General features: G+C 50.1%; 1 protein-coding gene across 1 annotated transcript; it reads right to left on the minus strand.

The window, feature by feature from the left end:
- Positions 1-13,991: 13,991 nt before the first annotated feature.
- Positions 13,992-15,287, minus strand: FOXB2 (forkhead box B2). Its single transcript, XM_021667118.2, has one exon. The coding sequence runs from the start codon at positions 15,285-15,287 to the stop codon at positions 13,992-13,994; it is 1,296 nt and encodes a 431-aa protein (XP_021522793.2).
- Between the last annotated feature and the right edge of the window lie 4,890 nt (positions 15,288-20,177).

The following is a 20,177-nucleotide window of genomic DNA, read 5'->3' on the forward strand; positions in this document are numbered from 1 at the left end:
GCGGTGGCTCAAGCCTGTAATCCCAGCACTTTGGGAGGCCGAGGCGGGTGGATCACGAGGTCAAGAGATCAAGACCATCCTGGTCAACATGATGAAACCCCATCTCTACTAAAAATACAAAAAATTAGCTGGGCACGGTGGCGCATGCCTGTAATCCCAGCTACTCAGGAGGCTGAGGCAGGAGAATTGCCTGAACCCAGGAGGCAGAGGTTGTGGTGAGCCGAGATCGCGCCATTGCACTCCAGCCTGGGTAACAAGAGCGAAACTACGTCTCAAAAAAAAAAATACAAAATTAGTCGGGCACAGTGGCTCACACCTGTAATCCCAGCACTTTAGGAGGCAGAGGTGGGTGGATGACAAGGTCAGACATTCAAGACCAGCCTGGCCAACATGGTGAAACCCCATCTCTACTAAAAATACAAACAAAAACAAAAACAAAAAAAACCCCCAAAAAACCAATTAGCCAGGCGTGGTGGCAAGCACCTGTAATCCCAGCTACTTGGGAGGCTGAGGCAGGGGAATCACATGAACCCAGCAGGCGGAGGTTGCAGTGAGCCCTGATCGTGCCACTGCACTCCAGCCTGGGCAACAGAGCAAGACTCTGTCTCAAAAACAAACAAACAAACAAAAAAAAACAAAATTAGCCAGGCATGGTGGTGCATGCCTGTAATCCCAGCTACTCGGGAAGCTGAGGCAGGAGAATTGCTTGAACCTGGGAGGTGGAGGTTGCAGTGAGCTGAGATCATGCCATTGCACTCTAGCCTGGGCAACAAGACCGAGACTCCATCTCAAAAAAAAAAAAAAAAAGCTAACCATGTAGGCAGACAGTCTGCACATTTGAATATTCATTAAAGCATGATGGGGACATGAATTGACCAAATTCTTCTTTCTCTTGAACAAATCTTTATTAAAATGTATCATAGGTCAGGTATTATACTAGTTAATGAAGAGATAAAGATGAAAAAGATATCTCAAGAAACATAGAAAAGGTTTCCATAAGTATTAATATCAAACCAGGAAAATAATAGTGTGTCAACTTGCTGTCATTTAAATTAAATCTTGCATGAACCTCGTAATTCTCAAATTTCTCTTGAGTTCCTTCATCTGGTGTTTGGTTTGTAAAGCACTTGAATACCATTTCAAAACTACCATTCTAAACATGGTTTTGCAGCTCTAATAGGAAACTATACAAAAGTCCTCAAGTGTGACGATTCCAACTTGCTATTATTTTATGCAACACTCTTAAAGAGCTTAAGGTGAATCAGTGTCCCTCCTGGTGAAAAGGTCTGGCTTTACATCAGACAAGCTGAGTTCTCATTCTCACCCACTTACTGGTTGCGTGGTCTTGGTAAAGCTCCTTAAACTGTTTATGCCTCAGTTCTCTCATCTGTCAATTAAGGTAATGAAAGCACCTAAATTAAAGAGTTGTTATGAGTTTACATGAGATTTGAGATGATGTAAAGCATTTAACTCATAAAAGCTCAATAAATTATTGACAATTGTAAATAGACACAAAATCTTCAAATATAATCAGCCCTTGGGACTTACGGAGGATTGGTTCTAGGACCTCCCTTGGATATCAAAATCCAAAGTTGTTGTTTGGACAATGGTTACATTAAAAGCTTAGATCTCACCGCTACATAATACATTCATGTAACAAAATGGTACTTGCTGTATCTCTTAAATTTGTACAAAAAAAAAATCAGAGGAAGCTCAAGTCTCTGATACAAAATGGTACAGTGTTTGCATATAACCTATGTGCATCCTTCTGTATGCTTTAATTTATCTCTAGGTTACTTATACTACCTAATGCACTGTAAATGCTATGTAAGTAGTTGTTATACTCTGTTATTCAGGGAATAGTGACAAGAAAAGTCTGTACATATTCAGCACAGACATCATTTTTTTGAATATTTTTTTATTGCAGTTGATTGAATCCATGAACGCAGAATCCACAGATAGCGGGCTGACTGTACTTATGTTTTGTCAAATTCAGAAACATTCTATTTACCTTTAATCTATTTGATTTGTTTTGCTTGTTCTCAATGTTGAAGTTTTCACAGCTTTGCTCTCTAGTCTCCCACCTTCTCAGGGAGAACTGAGTTGTTTTTGTTCCTTTATTATTGAAAGACAGAAGCTAAATAGTGTGGTCTGGAGTAGCCTCACATAGCAAATTGTTCCTGGACTGGCTCTGTCACATTGAGATTGCAGGATCTTATCTGTACAAAGATTCAATTTTTCTCTGTTTCTTTCTTTGAGATGGAGTCTCACTCTGTCATCCAGGCTAGAGTGCAGTGGTGTGATCTCAGCTCACTGCAACCTCCGCCTCCTGGGTTAAAGCAATTCTCCTGCCTCAGACTTCTGAGTAGCTGAGACTACAGGTGCACGCCACCATCCCCGGTTAATTTTTGTATTTTTAGTAGAGATAGGGTTTCACCATATTGGCCAGACTGGTCAACTCCTGACCTCATGATCCGCCCACCTTGGCCTCCCGAAGTGCTGGGATTACAGGCGTGAGCCATTGCACCAGTCCCAAGATTCAAAGCTAAGTTGCAAGAAAGTCATGCAGAAAAGACACAAGGTTATGCCATGCTTCAACATCTGTAAAGAGTACACTTTATTATCTGCAAAAGTGAAAAAATTCCAAAATACTTTCCTTGGTTGGTATGTATGAACATATCTATGTCTACACCTGTTGTTTGCCAGGATAAATTTGAACTTTAACTTTCTCATTCATGTTCTCCTGTACTTCCTTTGACACATACCTTTCTCAGAAGAGACAGTCTTCTGCTTCAGACCAGCCAGGTCCTTGATGACAGATGTGTGAAATTCTGGTCAGGAGACACAAAACACTCCAGTTATTTTTACTGACAGAATTTAATATAATGGATTAACTAAATGTAATGGTGTACACAACTGAAAAAATAAAAAGAGAAGTCTAATGTATCACAGATGTAGCAACTGCAAAAAGCAGCAACATCCATCCCTAGGGCAGAGAGTAGAAAAGGAAGAAGCTGGAATTATTAACATTTAGAAAGTTAGAGGAGGCCCCAGTGGAGCTAAGCCTCAGAACCTCAGGGGCACCTGCTGACTGGTGCTGTTTTCTCTGAGATGCGGGCATGATAAAGCTAGTTCTCCAGGTATTGGCAGACTTCCACCTAGCTTCAGCTGCTGCTATGGGAAGGAGCTGCTGTTGCCAGGGTGAAGAAACATTGCCAGTGTGACGCTTCCAGGAACGGCATGCAGAAGGAAGCTCCAGAGGAAACAAATAGGAAGGAGCAAGTTTCTTCCTTCTTTGCACTCGCTGACTCCCACTAGAGCCTCATATTAGCAGAATCAAATAAACAGCGAGCTGGCAAAGCAGAAACGTAGTTTACAGAGTCCTAATCACAGCATCTTAGAGCAGAGTAGGAAAGGGTGTGTTTGCAGATGAGAGACAATAGCTTAATAATTGGCACAATAGAGAATATGTTTTATTGTCAGCCTCTGGCATGGTTTCAGAACTACAGTCTTGAATAAATGTTTTGGGCTGGGTGTGGTGGCTCAAACCTGTAATCCCAGCACTTTGGGAGGCTGTGGCGGACAGATCACCTGAGGTTGGAAGTTTGAGACCTGCCTGGCCAACATGGTGAAACCTCGTCTCTACTAAAAAATACAAAAATTAGTGGTGCCTGTAGTCCCAGCTATTTGGCAGGCTGAGGCATGAGAATCACTTGAACCTGGGAGGTGGAGGTTGCAGTGAGCCGAGATCACACCACTGCACTCCATCCTGGGCAACAGAGCGAGACTTTGCCTCAATCAATCAATCAATGCTTTGGAATGGATATATGTCTACAGTTATATTTTCAAATGTGATTTCAATGGTGAAAACTGTAAGGTTTGTTCTTGCCGAGTTTAAAACGAAGAAACTGAGGCCAGCACAAGAAGATCCAATGCGAAGAATTTTTTCAGGCTCCCGGGTGAGGTTCTGTGGTCCAACAGGAGGGGATGGAGAAGTCGCACAGACTCCTCTCAGGCATGGGTTTTTATAGGGAGTGAAGGAGCTCGATTGGTTGTGGGAGAGCAGGGTGTGGAAAAAGCAGGACTACTATTGGGTAGGGTTACAAGCCTTTGTTTGAAGGCCAGGCTGTGCGAGAAGGGGAGAAGGGAACATGTCTGAGCATGCCCCAGCTTGTCTGAGCTTGTCCGAGCTTGTGCGAGCTTCTCCGAGCATGTCCGAGCTTTTGGAAAAAAGGGGGGGAGGGGTGTGCATCCAAGCTCCCAGCGAGGCAACCGGCCTTACAAAAACTTCAGTTTCTCTTATAAGAAGAGCTATCCTTCTTAGGAAAATGGAGTGCTTTCATTGTAGAAGTGAGGTCCCAATGTTAAGGTCTTAAGGAATTACAGGAAAAGAGAGAGAATTAAACTGCCCTTGATCAGGAGTTAGCAGAAGTTGAAGGGAATAGAGTGATGGGCAAATTTAGTGGCTGAAAAGGAAAGGGAAGATCAAACAGTCAAAGAAGTGTGCCAGGGCCACACGACCTGTGAGATTAGGGTGGATAGTGAAAAAGAACCAGTGAGAAATTCTTGGTAGAAGGATGACAAAAGGATTTTTTAAATAGAAATGATAGATAATTGACTTTGGCCAGGCATGGTGAGTCACGCCTGTAATCCCAGCACTTTTGGAGGCTGAGGTGGCCAAATCACTTGAGATCAGGAGTTCAAGACCAGCCTGGCCAACATGGTGAAACCCTGTCTCTACTAAAAATACAAAAATTAGCCAGGCATGGTGGCACTCACCTGTAATCCCAGCTACTTGGGAGGCTGACGCAGGAGAATCATTTAAACCCAGGAGGCAGAGATTGCTGTGACAGAGCAAGACTCTGTCTCAAAAGAAGGAAGGAAGGAAAGAAGGAAGGAAGGGGAAGGGAGGAGGGAAGGAAGCCTTGATTTTATGACTATGACTTTAAAGGTAAACTCAAATATTCAAGGCACTGTGCTACTTGGACTGGTTTATTTACGGGTAAAGGGGCAGTATGCTTTAGACAGTGAGATGATCCATACGTTGAACCAACTCTGTGCCAGCTGGAGCTATAAGATATAGGTAAGTGACAGAAACAAGACCTCTACACTTTCTCTGCCACTGGCAAAGCAGAGTTGGGGATGACTCAAACTCTGCTCCACGTGGTCACTCATCCTCATGTCCTCATGGCAGTAGCAGGGGCCAAAGGGAGGAAACCGAAGCATGCAAGATTCTTGAAACATAGCCTCAGAACTAGCACACTGTAACCTCTTTCTCATTCTATTGGCTGAGCTGCAAGTAACAAGACTGGCACAGGTCAAGGGTGGGGAGAAAATAATCACCTCTGAATGTGAGGATCTACAAAGTGATATTGTAGGGGGCAAGAATGCAGGGGAAGGTGAAAATCTGAGGCTACAGTTGTCATTGATCTACCTTAGATAGGTCTGTTTTTGCTCTATCCAGGTCCCCAGCCAATTGGACGGTGCCTGCCCACATCGAGGGTGGGTCTTCCCTACTTTGTCAACTCAGACTCACATGCCAATCTGCTCTGGAGACACCCCCATAGGCACACCCCAAAATAATGCTTTACCAGGCCTCTTAGTATTTGTTTCCTAATCCAGTCAAGTGGACACCTGAAATTAGCCATCACAGCACAGAATGTCTCAAAGTGTGGTCTGGATTCCAGCACCATCAGCATCACCTGAGTGCTTGCTGGAAAGGCACAGTCTCAGGTACAGCTCCACATCTGCTGAGTCAGAGTCTTTGAAGGTGGGGGCCCAAGATACTGTTTTAAAAACCTCTCCAGGTGATTCATATGTACTTAAAATTTGAGAGGCAATGTTAGCAGACCTAACAGACCTCAATTTTTCTTTAAAAAAGGGGGCATAACTAGGCTTTAGTAAGTCTCTGGAGTTCTCTGACAAGGAAGAAATTTCTAGGAGTAACTGGAATGAGAAAGCAACTTTTTTGTATATAAAAGAAATACAGTCAGGCCAGGCATGACAGCTCATGCCTGTAATCCCAGCACTTTGGGAGGCTTGGGATTTTGAGGTTGGGATTTTGAGACCAACCTGACCAATATGGAGAAACCCCATCTGTACTAAAGATACAAAAATTAGCCAGGTGTGGTGGTATGCACCTTTAATCCCAGCCACTCAGGAGGCTGAGGCAGTAGAAGCGCTTGAACCTGTGAGGCAGAGGTTGCGGTAAGCTGAGATCACGCCATTGCCCTCCAGCCTGAGCAACAAAAGCGAAACTCCGTCTCAAAAAAAGAAAGAAAGAAAGAAAGAAATACAATATTTTGTATTTCAAGCTAGCAAAGCAGGATTTGTTTTGTTTTCTTTTGTTTGAGATGGAGTTTTGCTCTTATTGCCTAGGCTGGAGTGCAATGGTGCAGTCTCAGCTTCACCGCAAACTCTGTCTACTGGATTCAAGTGATTCTCCTGCCTCAGACTCCTGAGTAACTGGGATTACAGGCACCCGATACCATGCCCAGCTAATTTTTGTATTTTTAGTAGAGATGGGGTTTCGCAGATTCCTCAGGCTGGTCTCGAACTCCTGACCTCATCAGGTGATCTGCCCATCTTGGCCTCTCAAAGTGCTGGGATCACAGGCATTAGCCACCACGCTGGCCATTTTTTTTTTTTGAAACAGAGTGTCTCTCTGTTGCCCAGGCTGGAGTGCAATGGTGTGATCTTGGCTCACTGCAATCTCCACCGCCTGAGTTCAAGCGATTCTCCTGCCTCAGCCTCCTGAGTAGCTGGGATTACAGGGACCTGCCACCATGCCCAGCTAATTTTTGTATTTTTAGTAGAGATGGGATTTCACCGTGTTGACCAGGCCATTCTCGAACTCTGGACCTCATGTGACCCACCCACCACGTAGCCTCATTTTCTTCCTGAATGGCCTGCTGCAATGGGGGCTCTGGTCCAAGGCACAGCAGGGAAGATAGCAAGCTGTGCAGGGTTCCATGTGTCTTTGCTGCTGTTCAGTTTTAAAGCATATTTCAATCAGTCAGCTCTTCACCCATCCCCCAGTCTTAAACTACTACATTTTAAAATGATCGGCTGGGTGAGGTGGCTCACGCCTGTAATCACAGCACTTTGGGAGGCCAAGCCTGGAGGATCACCTGAGGTCAGGAGTTCGAGACCAGCCTAATCAACATGGAGAAATCCCGTCTCTACTAAAATACAAGATTAGCTGAGTGTGGTGGCTCATGCCTGTAATCCCAGCTACTTGGGAGGCTGAGGCAGGAGAATCGCTTGAACTGGGGAGGCAGAGATTGAGGTGAGCCGAGATCGCTCCTTTGCACTCCAGCCTGGGCAACAAGAGTGAAACTCTGTCTCAAAAAAACAAAACAAAACAACAACAACAACAAAAACAACCAGCCTGGCCAACATGGTGAAATCCCATCTCTACTAAGATACACAAATTAGCTGGGCACCTGTAATTCCAACTTCTCGGGAGGCTGAGGCAGGAGAATTGCTTGAACCCAGGAGGCGGAGTTTGCAGTGAGCTGAGATTGTGCCACTGCACTCCAGCCTGGGCAACAGAGTGAGACTTTCTCAAAAATAAAATTTTTTTTAAAAAGCCACATTTTGTTAAAATACCAGTCATATTGGCTAAATAGACTTTTGAGTAATTATATTCCTGATTATTAAAGTAAAACCTAATGGTGCAATCTAAAACAGCCTAGAACGTATGAAAAACACACGCAAAAAAAGACATTTCACCAATCTAAAGCTATTACTGTTAATATTTGGTGTAGTGCTCTTTAGTATCATTTTAATGTATGTTATGGGGTTGAAATCATACTATATCTGTTAAGTAGTTTTTCCTCAGGATTTTATAATCATTTTCTACTAGGAGTAAATTTTCATAAACGTTACTTATAGTGGCTGTATGATATTCCATAGTATGCAAATAATATAATTTATTTAAACATTTCCCTATGCAGATTTAGGTTAATTCCTATAAAATAAATTACAATAAAGTTAATGTCACAAAATCCTAATTCTGATGAATTCTTAGGCAGACTAAAGCCTCATCTTTTTAGGCAATAAATGAGGCTGAGAGTTATATAGTTTACCCTCTTTAGTGTCATGGATATCGTCATATACATTGAAAGAATTGATCTAGAGCTTCCTGTAATAAAACCAAAACAATGACATCAGGTTAGAAAATTGTAATTAAATTTTGTTTTTGTTTTCTTAGTATTGGATGCACACTTCTATCTCTTTCTCCTTCCCTCTTTCCTTCCTTTCTTTTTTTTTAATCTGTGTGTTTCAGTATTTGTGAAATCTTTCTGGAATAAATCTAGTTTAGCTGGTCCTGGACCTCAGCTCCCTAGCTCCTTTCTTCCCAGGTATCCTTCTGCAGTAACAGTAGAAACATGCTGTCCAGGAAGGTGTTGACAGGACTGGCAGTGTCTCAGAGAGAATAGCAAATTTTAAAAATGATGGTCAGGAACGGTGACTCACGCCTGTAATCCCAGCACTTTGGAAGGCCAAGGTGGTTGGATCACGAGGTCAGAAGATCGAGACCATCCTGGTTAACACAGTGAAACTTCGTCTCTACTAAAAATACAAAAAATTAGCCAGCTTGGTGGCATGTGCCTGTGGTCCCAGCTACTTGGGAAGCTGAGGCAGGAGAATAGCTTGAGCCTGGCAGGCAGAGGTTGCGCTGAGCTGAGATCGTGCCATTGCACTCCAGTCTGGGTGACAGAGCTAGACTCTGTCTCAAAAAAAAAAAAAAGATGCTGCAGTTATGAGGTCCGTGACTTATGGGCGAAGCTTGGATGTCTCATGAATACAAAAGATACTGTCCTTGTGGCAGGAAAGAACTGTTTGGATTAAATTAAATATAACAAAAATATCTCCTTCCAATATTCTTTTAAAAATGTTTTCATGAATCACTGTGTTAGCTTTTAAAAAGTTTCTGATAATTTTATAACATCCTTTTTAATGTGGCATCTCTGTGTGGCTTTTCAGTCTAAATAAATTTACTATAATCATATCACTGTGGTTCTCAGATGCTTTATTTTCTGCTTAATGATATATGTATATATCGTGTGACTGAATGTAGATCATATGAATATATTATGGCTTAAAACTCAGAATTCGAATTTCATGGACCGTGCTAAAATTCAATACAACTATATTTGGATGCAAGCGGGAAAGAGCAACATGTGGCTTGAATTTTCCTTAAAATACACCGGGGATAGTTAAAGGGGAAAAGTACTTGGGACAGAGTATAGCTGGGGTTTTGCCAGACTCATACCATTTAAACAATGGTTTAAGACTGAATTAAAATCCCAAGCAGATCTCTTTAATCTCCCCCAAAGAGTATAAGATAGCTTTTCAACTCTGAAAGATAGAGTTAATGTAAATACTTTGAATGAGCAAAATGGGGAACGCTGGACTTGAAGAAACTATTTTTGTTCTCTGGAATTCAAGGACTTCCCACCTACACTGAGATCCCCACTCTGCCTTCAAACTGCAAAAGAGGTTATCCCTGGCTTTTGCAACCATTTCTTTAGTTTTCCATTTTCAATACCAACTCCACCCTGCACTTGCACCCCCACACAGAATCACAGGCTCAAAATCCACCTCAAGCCCTTGCCACATCATCCAAGCCTGAGCATGCCCCCCAAACTATCCTTTCTTCCCATTTCATAATTAGGTACAGTGAAGAATGAAATGGCATTGGAATGAAATGAAATGAAAATGGCAATTTTGTCAGATTAATGGAATTTAAAGAGAATCAGTGGCTTTAATGATCAATGTTTCTTCTCCGAAGACACTCTATTTCCACACTCAGCTGGAGTCTCCCTGTACTAGTGCCAAGCAGGCAAATGTCACCTTTGAATCCCAGGAGATGTGTTGATCAGCCTTCCAAACTGCTCAATGCAAAGATGCTTGGAATTCAGCAGTGCCACTTCCAGCTAACTGGCTCTGATTCCTATGGATGCAACTAGTCCTCCTCCCTGGCTGGACTAATGCCAGTCTACTTAAGGAGATAATTGACCACAAGCCAGCCTGTTTGACAGGCTTCCTAAGTGCCAGATGCCAACTGTGCCAGTCCCAGCCCTTGTGGGAGGGCCTGTTCTCCTTGGGATGATAGCTAAGGTAGCTTTGTCCTAACCTTGGCCCTTAACTCTGTTCTCAACTCCCCTCCAAAATATAATCAAGTGGGTCATTCCAAGTTGTTTTCTGTCTACTTTTATTTTAAGACTATCAACATCTCCCTCCATCCTCACTGGTTTGCTTCATCTTTCTCAGGGTTCACTTAAGTGGGATACAGGCTAAACAACCACAGCTTTTTCTATCATCCCGGAAACTAGGAACGTGATTTCATGTTGAGAGGGTTACCAAAATGTCACCATTAATTTATTATTCCTTGTATACAGGTTTTAGTGTTTCTCTATAAACTTCTGTTATTGCCAAACCAATACCTTGTCAATGGCTGGACCCCTATTAAGCACTAAACCTGGCTCCGATGTCTTTGAGGGGATGTGTTTTGGCACTTGGGTATATAGACCTGATTCTGGTGACAGCAGTGAGCCTGGGCCTGGAGGGGGAGTCTCACAGTCCTGGTATCCCAAAGGTCTATCAAGACTATTCCTTGCTGGGTTCCTGGCTTGGTAACGTGGGCAGTGGGTGCTGCTGGGGATGAAGGCCTCACAATACAGTTAGGGTTCAACAGCAGACACCAAGTTAGTGAAGAGGGGTCTTCAGGGTGGTGTCTGGGGCTTTAATTGGGTTGTCCCTTGGGATCAGGGTCTTGGCAGAAAAGCCCCACTTCCTTGTTTATTTACATGAATCTCCCTGTTCTCCAGTCTCCACTTCGTGCACAGCTTCCTCTGGGAACCAAGATCCGCTCCCCCGCCCCATGAAAACTGTGACTTCTCATCTCTTTTCTTTCTCTCCTTACCCTAAAGATCAAACCAGGCCACTGTGTTTACCTCACTGATGCAGGAGGGCTTCCACGGCAGGGGCTGGGTGCCAGGAGGATTCAGGCCCACAGCTTCCTCTCTTCCTGGAGAGGCTGACTCTTGACCTAGCCCACCCTGGCTGCAGGTGGCTGTGGGCGGCACCTCTCACCTGAAAGCGGGACCAAGGGCACCCCTAAAAAGAACATTGGGCCATCCAGGTGAGAAAGAAAGAGGAGGTGTTTTGAAGAAACTCCTGGGATCCCCTAACTCGCTGCAGTTAAACTAGGGTCAGGCCGGGGCTTCAGACTCACCTGGAGATAGAGAAGTCAGACCCCAAAGTCCCCCCAAATTTATAACTCCCATGTCAGGGTCTCCTCCTCCTTCTTTCTTTTCTCTTTCAATAGTCCAGAAAACCCCGCAGGAAACCTGGCAGTCTCAAGCTGGAAGAATGGGATATACTCCCAAATTGTTTGAGCCCCCAAAACAAAACTTCTGGCCTGAGAAGTGTCTCCCAGGCCAAGTCAAAACGTTGACACACGCTGCAATGGGATTTGTAAATAAGGGATTCGTGGAAACACCTATTTTTAAGATGTAGCCTAACTTCCTCCCCATCCTGCCCCTGCCATTGCCATTCTGTGCATGGGTCGTCTTTTGACTTTTTTTTTTCTGATGAAAGGTCAGAGGTGACTTTCGTTGGGCCTGGCTGGGCAGACGGAAGCTGGTTCAAAGTAGACCTCTGCTAAAGGGTGGAGGGCGGAGGCCCGGCCGCGGCTTCCCAGGCTCCCGCGGAGACGCCGCACCCGGCCAAGGCCGCCTAGCCCACTCCTGGAGCAGCTCTGCAGCCGCCGCTGCCGACCAGTCCCCTTCCTGCGGCTCGAGCAGCGTGGCCGCCGGCTTTTGCCGACCAAGAGCTCTGCGGGCCAGACCCCAGGTTGCGGTCTCCCCCGAGGCTCGGCGACCGCGCGCAACAGATCTTCCGGGCGGCGGTGGCTGGGCGCGCGTGCCTCGTTAATGCAGGAGCGGCAGCGTCCTGGCGCCAACCCGGTTGCCTCCGTCCAGCACCGCAGACTTAAGGGGGCGCCGTCGGGCACCCATCCCGCTGACACCGAGTTCCTGGCCTTAGACCGTAGTCGAGGACCTCAACATGGTAGAGGGGTGATGGATAGCGTTGACAAGAAAAACGCACTGTTGCAGGTGTTTGTTGATTCAGTCTCTACCATGGTGGTGGACTTAAGTTCAATTAGGAAACCGGCATGTTAAAAATAGGTGGTGGTCGGGCGTGTAATCCTCACGCCTGTAATCCTAGTACTTTGGGAGGCCCAGATAGGAGGACTGTTTGAGCTCAGAAGTTCGAGACCAGCCTGGTAAACAGTGAGAACTGGTCTCTACCATTAATAATAAATAAGTAGAAAAAGAGATGATTGTGCCAAAGGCTGAAAGGAACAATGGAGGAAATCGGTGCTTACTGGTGGATCGCTCGCGAACTCACCCCTTTGAAATTCTGAAGTTAAGAAATAAGAGGGAGGGGAAGGATTTGCAAAGTGCTCTGACCTAACAGTGGGCACTCAAACCACTGCCTCATCCCTGGATAATTGAAATATCTTCACATGGGGCCAGCAGAGATATCCAGAGAGAAGCTTTAATAGAGAACACCGCGTACAACACCAGCAGACATAAACAAAGTCACAACCCGAACGCGGCGCGGACACCAGGCGGAGGTGACTTAGAGCCAAAGGGCAAAGCGGATTTCTCCTCACTCTGACCCCCTCCATTCCCAAAAGTGTGTCTCGAGTAAAGTGCTATTCCTGGGGCCCAAGAGAGGGGAAGGGCAACAGCGACAAGCAAATTTCTTTCCCATTCACGAACTGAAACTGAGGAATTAATTCGCCTGAAAGACATAAACGCCCAAACAGCACACGGGATACCAAAACGGCAGCAGCGTGCAAAGGTGACGGGGTGGTCCCCTCGCTTCCGTCCAAGAACACTGGAAGGGAACAGCTCCTGCAAGCGTTAAGAGCAATATTGTCTAGTGATGTGCCGAGTTTTTCCCGCATTCATAAGTTAGGGGAACAAAATCCCGCGATACAAGTGATTTGTTTCCTTAAAATTCCAAATGGAACGGATCGTGGGAATTCACATTATTATTCTTGGGCGCTCATCCGATTGATACACAAATGAGTTGCAGGTGGAAAGTCGCCTGTATTGTCTCTCTTTGGTTGTGTTTCCCAACTTTTGGAATTTGGGGCTTTACCCTTTAAGCTGCTGCCATTCTCTTTTGTGCAAACTAATTGCTCTAGCGGTTCCTCCCATCCTTCTTGACCCCCGGGTCAGAGCCAAGAAACTTAGCTGTTTCCCAAAGATATTTCGTGGGGTTCACGCTGCCTCCTCTTCTCCCCCACCCCCTCCAAAGCGACTTTATTCGTGACACCGTTTCCTCGCGCATTTAGCTGACTCGGAAAATAACGGTATCAAACGCTTCCTCTTTTCCTTCTCAAATAAAACGAGATTTCCTTAGTCGACGGCAGTTTTGTCTTGAATGTTCACCAGAGGCGACCGCCGAGGCGACCGCCGGGGATGAGAACAGCAGAGAGGAACATGGTGGCTGAGATCCGTTTCAGCGTCACTCTCTGTTGGATTCTTCCCGGGAGGTTTAGCTCTGGCAGCTTCTGCTCCCAGGAATAAGGGTCGGAATCTACTTCCAATTTACCAGCGAATGAGGCTTTCCTAACCTCCTTCGTTCCCTCCTCCCCTCCCCCCATAACTTACCGATTTATATGAATTACAATATAAACTCTTACCTGAAAATTGGCTTTCATTAATCTGATTGTACAACATAGTATAAACACAGACACAAGGAGGGTTATATTTATTCAGACCACTGGAGAATCCAGTTTTCGGGGTTGTTCGTCAATTTAAATACCTTCCGTTCCAGCAAAGGCTCACACTCACCAGCTCTGCCCGGCCTGGCCAGGGCGCCCTCTCCCCGTCGGGCGGTTTCTGCGGTTCCGCGCTCGGCTTCTTTCCGAGCCGCGCTGGTCCCCTCGCCCGCCGGGTCCCCTAGGAGTGCACTAGCACCGAGTGCAGGGAGCTGCCCTTGCTCTCGGCCGCGGTCGGGGCTGTGGGCTCCAGCAGAGAGGCGACGGGCGAGGCTGCAGCCGCGGAGCACACGGTGGATGGCGCCGGAGGCTGCTGCGAAGCCGCGGGGACAGTGAGCGCGGGCTGCAGCGAGGACACGGGCGGCAGCGCAGGCGTGGGCTTGATGGGCACCGGCACCGCAGGCAGGCTCTGGCTTGCCGAGTGGCACAGGGCCTTGACCGGGACCCCGAAGGCCCCATACTCCGGACCTACAGGGACTCCGGCTGCGGCCGCGGCGGCCGCCGCGGCGGCCACCGAATCCATGACTCCAACGTGAGGCCACACGGAGCTGACGACGTTGCCGAGCTGGCCGGGCACGGGGTAGCCCAGGTGGTGCATGACGGATGCCAAGGGCAGCCCTCCAGCCTGTAGCACGCCCTTGTAGTCCCGACCAATAATGTTCTCAATGGCAAAGGGGTGCTTGAAGCCGGATGTGGACGCCGCGGCGGCGGCGGCAGCGGCGGCGGCTGAGCCCAGCCCGTAGGGTGGGAACTGAGACAGGCGCCCCACGCTGCCCACCGCGGCCGCCGCCGCTGCCGCCGCCGCCGCCGCCACGGCCGCCGCCTCCTGCATCTTGCCGGGGTGAGACGGCTGCTGAGGCTGCGACTGCTGCGGTGGGGGCTGCGGGGGCTGCGACGGGAGGTGCGGAGGCGGCTGCGGAGCAGTAGGCGGCTGCTGGTGGAAATAGTGCACCATGTGTGGCGGCGGCGGGGGCGGCGGCGGCGGCTGGGGTGGGTGGTGGTGATGGTGGTGGTGCGCAGCAGCGTGGTGATGATGGTGGTGGTGGGGGTGGTGGTGGTGATGAGGGTGAAGGTGCCCTCCCGGCCCGGCGCCCGGCGCGCCCTTGGTGCTTCCCGCGTGCAGGTGAGCATGGTCGGCGCGCAGCACCTTGAAGCGCTTGCGGCGCCGCAGGAAGCTGCCGTTCTCGAACATGTCGCCGCAGTCGGGGTGCAGCGCCCAGAAGCTACCCTTGCCAGGCTGGTCGGGCCGCCGCGGGATCTTGATGAAGCAGTCATTGAAGGAGAGGTTGTGGCGCAGGCTGTTCTGCCAGCGCTGTGTGTGCTCGCGGTAGTAGGGGAAGCGCTCCATGATGAACTTGTAGATGTCACTCAGCGGCAGCATCTTCTCGGCTGAGTGCTGGATTGCCATGGCGGTCAGTGAGATGTATGAGTAGGGCGGCTTTTGGTCGCTGTACGAGCTCTTCCCCGGCCGCGGCATCGCCCCTGGCTCCTCCACCGCCCTCCGGCCCGCACTGGGCCACAGAGTCTCTCCACACTTCTTTCCTGGGGCCTGGTTGCCCACCCTGATTCCCACTCCGCCCGTCCAGTCCCGCCACTATGCCCGCTCGCCCTCCAAGCCCTCTCTGCTTCTCTTCTCGGCCTTCTACGAATTGCCTAGTGTTTCCGATTCTGGTCTTTCTGGCCTACTCAGCTCTCGGAAGCTGGCAACTTCTGGCCCCGACGGTTGCCGAGTGGCGCGCACAGTCGCGGGCGGGGCGCGCCAGGTTTACCACTGCTTTCTTTGGTCTTCCCCCGGGTGGCCAAAGACTGAGTGCTGTAGCTGGCGGCTGTAGAGAGAGTGGCGAGGGGTTGTGTTTCCTCCGGCCTCTTTGCTTTTTCTAGGTCAGAGAGAAACTCAGACCAAGCTGGCTGAGAAGAAGGTCTGGGCAATAGAGACTCTGGTCCTTTAAATCTGAGTTTGCGCCTGCTGTCCTGGAGGCCAGTGACAGCAGGACTTCCAGTGCCCTGGACGCAGTCTCCTGCCCAGGCACTTAGCCAGTCCGCGCTGGAGTTCTCCTTTTCCTGGAGGGAAAAATCAGGGTAAGGAGAGAGAAGATCGGCTCCTAGCGGCCTGCGCCTCTCTTTTCTCCAAGGCTCGCAGCGGCGTTAGAAGAGACGCCAAGCCCTAGGTGGTCGCTGCGGGAGAAAAAGTTTGGTGGTTTCTGCAGCAGAGGCGCCGGCAGGCTTCGCTGAGAGGCAGGGGGGCGCAGGATGCGGGGCGCGAGCGGTGGTCTGGCGAGGGCGTCTGCGAATGCCGGGTGAGTGCTGGCGGAGGAGGCTCAGCCTTCCGCGCCACGGCTGCCGCCTTTCTCCCCGGCTTGTCTGGAGGAGAGGCGGCGGCAGTGGCAGCGACGCGCTCTCCTGGCTGCGTTTTGTAATGGTCCCCGAGACGCCGAGACCCCCGCAGCTAACGCTTCGAGACTATCACATGACCGAGGCTGAGGGACTCAGCCGCCGCCGCCGCCGCCGCCGCCGCCGCCGCGTCTATAGCTGAAGAAGGGGCTAGAAGGCGCCGCGCCTCGCCCCCGCCCCCTTTTCCACCTCCTTTCGGGCGCTCTCCACCCATCGCGTTCACCACCCGCTCGGCAGCCCCCAGCCACGGCCTGGTGCGGCGGGTGGCGCAAGCTGTCCGCCCGGAGGAGGCACAGCTCCGAGTGCGGTTCCCGCTGCTGCACCCCACCCGGGCCACCATGCACCGTGGAGGCGGCAGGACACACTGCCTTCTTGCTTCTCTTTGGCATCTCCCTTTCCCGTCCCCTTCCTTTTACCCTTCACTGTTTCCCCAACTACTAGCTCGGAGCTTCTCTTTCCTTAGAAACCCTTTTTCCCGGGCTAGCCACTCCGGGTCAAGTTCAGAGTATCTTGTCCTTAAGGCCTCTTTTCTGCAAGAAACCCCAATGACCAGAGGGCCAGAGGGAAAAGCTCATGGGGAGGAAAGCCTGCGGTGTTTTCGCCACATGCCAAGTTCATCGCAATTTTATTGTGTGCCAACTGCATGTGAGGCCCAGTGATCCGCACCACGTACAGGGAGACAGGAGTCAGTATCCGAGCTCCACCATTGCGGTATAGAGGGCGAGACGGACAGTAAGCAGGAAATTATTAACAGAATAGACACTAAGGGCTTGGCGGATGGAGGGTCCATCACACATTTCCTGTAGCGAATGAGCTGGACAAGATGAGGTTTCTCTGGGATAGTGATGTCTGAGTTGGGGCCCGAAGTAAGAATTGGGGGCTCAGGGGTCCCAACACCTGTGTGTACTAGAAGGAAGTCTTTGCTCTTCTTAGCATGGGGGTGTGGGGTGGGGCGAGGCAGGACGTGGAATGGAGATAATTAAATAAGAAGCAAAAATTATCAATCCACAGGATCCTGGTGTGATCTGCGACGGAGAGGTGGCTGAACCCAGGCGTGAGGTCCTTCTACTTGCAGGTTGCTGCTCTGAACTCATCCGCACACCCAGCAGGGAACGCCGGTTTACTGTAGGGATAACTTGACGTATTCTCGTTTTGACTACCTTTGCCCTTCGGCTGGGAGGAAAAGCAGAGTTTAGAAACAAACTCTCCGCCTCTGGGCCTGTTTCATTATTTGTGAAACAGGGTGGCTGAAGTTGGAAATTTCACGGATCCTTTCCTGTTATGCGATTTGAGGAGAAAAGAGCATCTAGACAATAAGGCTTACTCGGTTTTCCCACGCCTAAACTCGAAGAAAGCCATCGGCCCAGCTGCTTGGAGGGCTGCCCCTTCACTAAGCAACCTTGGTGACACCAGGTCGGGTATTTTCGGCTTCTGGGTTTTGGTGAGCTGCACCGTGGGAGCACATCTGTCCGTGGGGTAGCTTAGCCAGGTCGCAGGAGTGCCGCGAGCGGGTCAGGCTCCTAATGTCCACCTTTAGCCAGGAGCTACATTTCCAGCTAGCTGTGTGTGGCCAGTTTGTCCTAGGCCAGGAGACGTCTGAGAATAGGTGTTACGATTGAAGCTTGCATGAAGGCCCCGGGGAAAAGAGCAGCTTCTTGGTCCTAAGCCCTTTTCACAGGGCGATGTTTTCTCTTTCACTGCATGCCGGAAACGCTTCTCTTGCCATAGGAGTTTCTGCGGGATTTTTGTCCGCTGAGACACTTTAGGGAGCCGAGCAGCGGACGGCCTCATGGCCTCGGGAAGCCACAGAATTCCACGGACGCTCACAGTTTGACAGCAAGAGCCCGCTGGAGCCAGGTGGCCCCATTTCCTTTGAACAAGACGGTGCGACAACAGCCCTGTCCCAGCCCAGGAAGCTGGGGTCTACTGCACGGCTGTAAGGCCGCTGCTGAGGAGCTCCGCTGGCGGCTCCCGTAAAGGCTCTCCGGACTTCGACCCCACACGCAGCTCGAGTAAAGGGATCTTTTGTCAGTAGCTCGGATAGCATCTCTTCCGCGGGTTGCTGGAACAGCTGAGTCTCCTTTTGGGGAGCAGCTCTGGGACCGGGCCCGTTGGGCACTTGCGGCGCGTGGGAACCGATCGAGGGGAGGGGCTCTTCGAGGACTCCCGGGACAAGTCTTGGGCGCGTAACACGAACCCTGAACACTAAAAATGAGCCAGACGCTCACTGGGTGAGCTCGCTACAGCCTGCAGACCCGCCGCCACAACCTCAGGTTCAGCGCGGGGGGACGCGGCCAGCGGGGCCAGTGTTTTAGGCCCAGGCGAGCCGAGTTCAGCTGGCCGGGTTTCACGCAAACTGGGCCGAAACAGCCGCGGAGGCTGAGCGAAGCGCCCCGAGCCTCCCGCTTCCTCATTCAGGGTGTGCTTGGCACGGGTAAAAAGTGCTCCCCACCACCGAGGCCACAGCGGGCCGCAAGTGTGGCCTAGAGCGCGGACCCGGAGCGCGAGTCGCGCGTCTGTTTTGGAGAGTGGCGGGCTGCAGCCGCCGCGGAGAATCCTGGGGGATTCCGAACGCGGCTCGGGTCCCGGCTGCAGAGCTGGGGCCGCGGTGGGCGGGGAGGGGAGCCGCGCTCCCGGGAGGTTAATTCAGACAAGTTTTGCAGGCGCGCAGTGGCACCCGCGGGGGCAGGAACGCGCGCGCTCCAGCTGCCTGCAGACCCCCGCTCAAGAAAAACAGATCGTGTAACCACCCTGGCACCAAGCAGTCGGTTTCAAGTTTCCGCGAGTAATTTTTTTTTTTGTTTTTAAACAACTACGGCACTATCCAAATATTGGCTGGCGCTCAGGACGCTGGCAGGCAAGCATTGCCCCGGGCTTAGTGTAATTATCTCAGGCGTATTTGGTTTACCCCTTAGGCAATTGTTGGCGACGCTTTGCTAGGAAGAGGGGTTCCAGGCAAGCTTTTATTGCGTTTAATTGGCTCTATGGAGGGGAGTAAAACAAGATGTGGAACTTTAGGAGCGGTTATTTATTCATTCTCTCTCTTCCATGCCCCCGGCCCCTGGAGGGTCTCACGCGCTCCTTGGCCTGGGTCTAGGCCAGGCCTTCCTACGGCTTCTGTGGACAGCTGTGCCCAGCGCGAGGAGGAACGCAGGTTGCCGAAGGGCTAGGATGACGTGCAGGACTAGACAGAAGGCAAAGATTCACGCGCACATCTCAATTTCCATGGGCTTTCCCTTTACCCACTGACCTCTGACGTACGGAAAGTTGTCTGGGTTAGTTGCGTTTGGGTGTCTCCCAGGAGCCTTCTTGGTCACGCTAGCCTGGCACTTGCCTGACCCTCAGTTGACTTCTCGGCGCATACTTTTCCCAGACGAAACTCCTAAAGTGAATTTGAAAACGGTGGGAGAAAGTCAGCCCTGGAGAGCGGAAACGTGGCTTTCAGCTCGAGTCCCAGGCACCACTGACTGGATGCCCCTGGAGGCGTCATTTCCTCGCTTTGGGGATATTTTTCTTTCCAGGACTACTCAGCAGTCAGAACTGCGCCTTCGAAGGCTCCAAGGAGTTGAGGTTTGAAGCTGTGATCTCGACCGTGGAGTGGTGCTGGGTGCCTGGGCGCTGGGCGCGGGGAGCTCAGACCCTGTGCAGCTCGGGACGCGGCGGGGCATCAGCGCCACCCGTCCACCCCTTGTGGCGTTTTAGGAATCCGTCGCCTCCAGCGTCACCACCCGACCCGACAGCTTGGTGAAGTGCATCCCTCCCGGGTTTCTGACCCGTCCGCCCCCCGCGCCGGGCCCAGCAGGCGCCCAGAACACAGGTATTGGCTCCGACCCTACTTGGATTTGAGTGCATAGGCTCGATTTGACTTTTCGGAATGCCCGAGGGTGGGGGGTAGAAGGGAAAAGGCTGAGGCTGGGGGCATTTATTTCTTGGAGGAAAAAAAAGCACTGGCCTTGAATTTAGGAGACGACACTCG

This window comes from Aotus nancymaae, unplaced genomic scaffold (assembly GCF_030222135.1).
Source record: "Aotus nancymaae isolate 86718 unplaced genomic scaffold, 86718_ANA_hifiasm-v0.15.2.pri h1tg000041l, whole genome shotgun sequence".
Lineage (NCBI taxonomy): Eukaryota > Metazoa > Chordata > Mammalia > Primates > Aotidae > Aotus > Aotus nancymaae.

Bases quoted from the DNA above. Each gene is read 5' to 3' on its own strand.
- FOXB2 (XM_021667118.2), bottom strand. From the start codon at position 15,287: ATGCCGCGGCCGGGGAAGAGCTCGTACAGCGACCAAAAGCCGCCCTAC.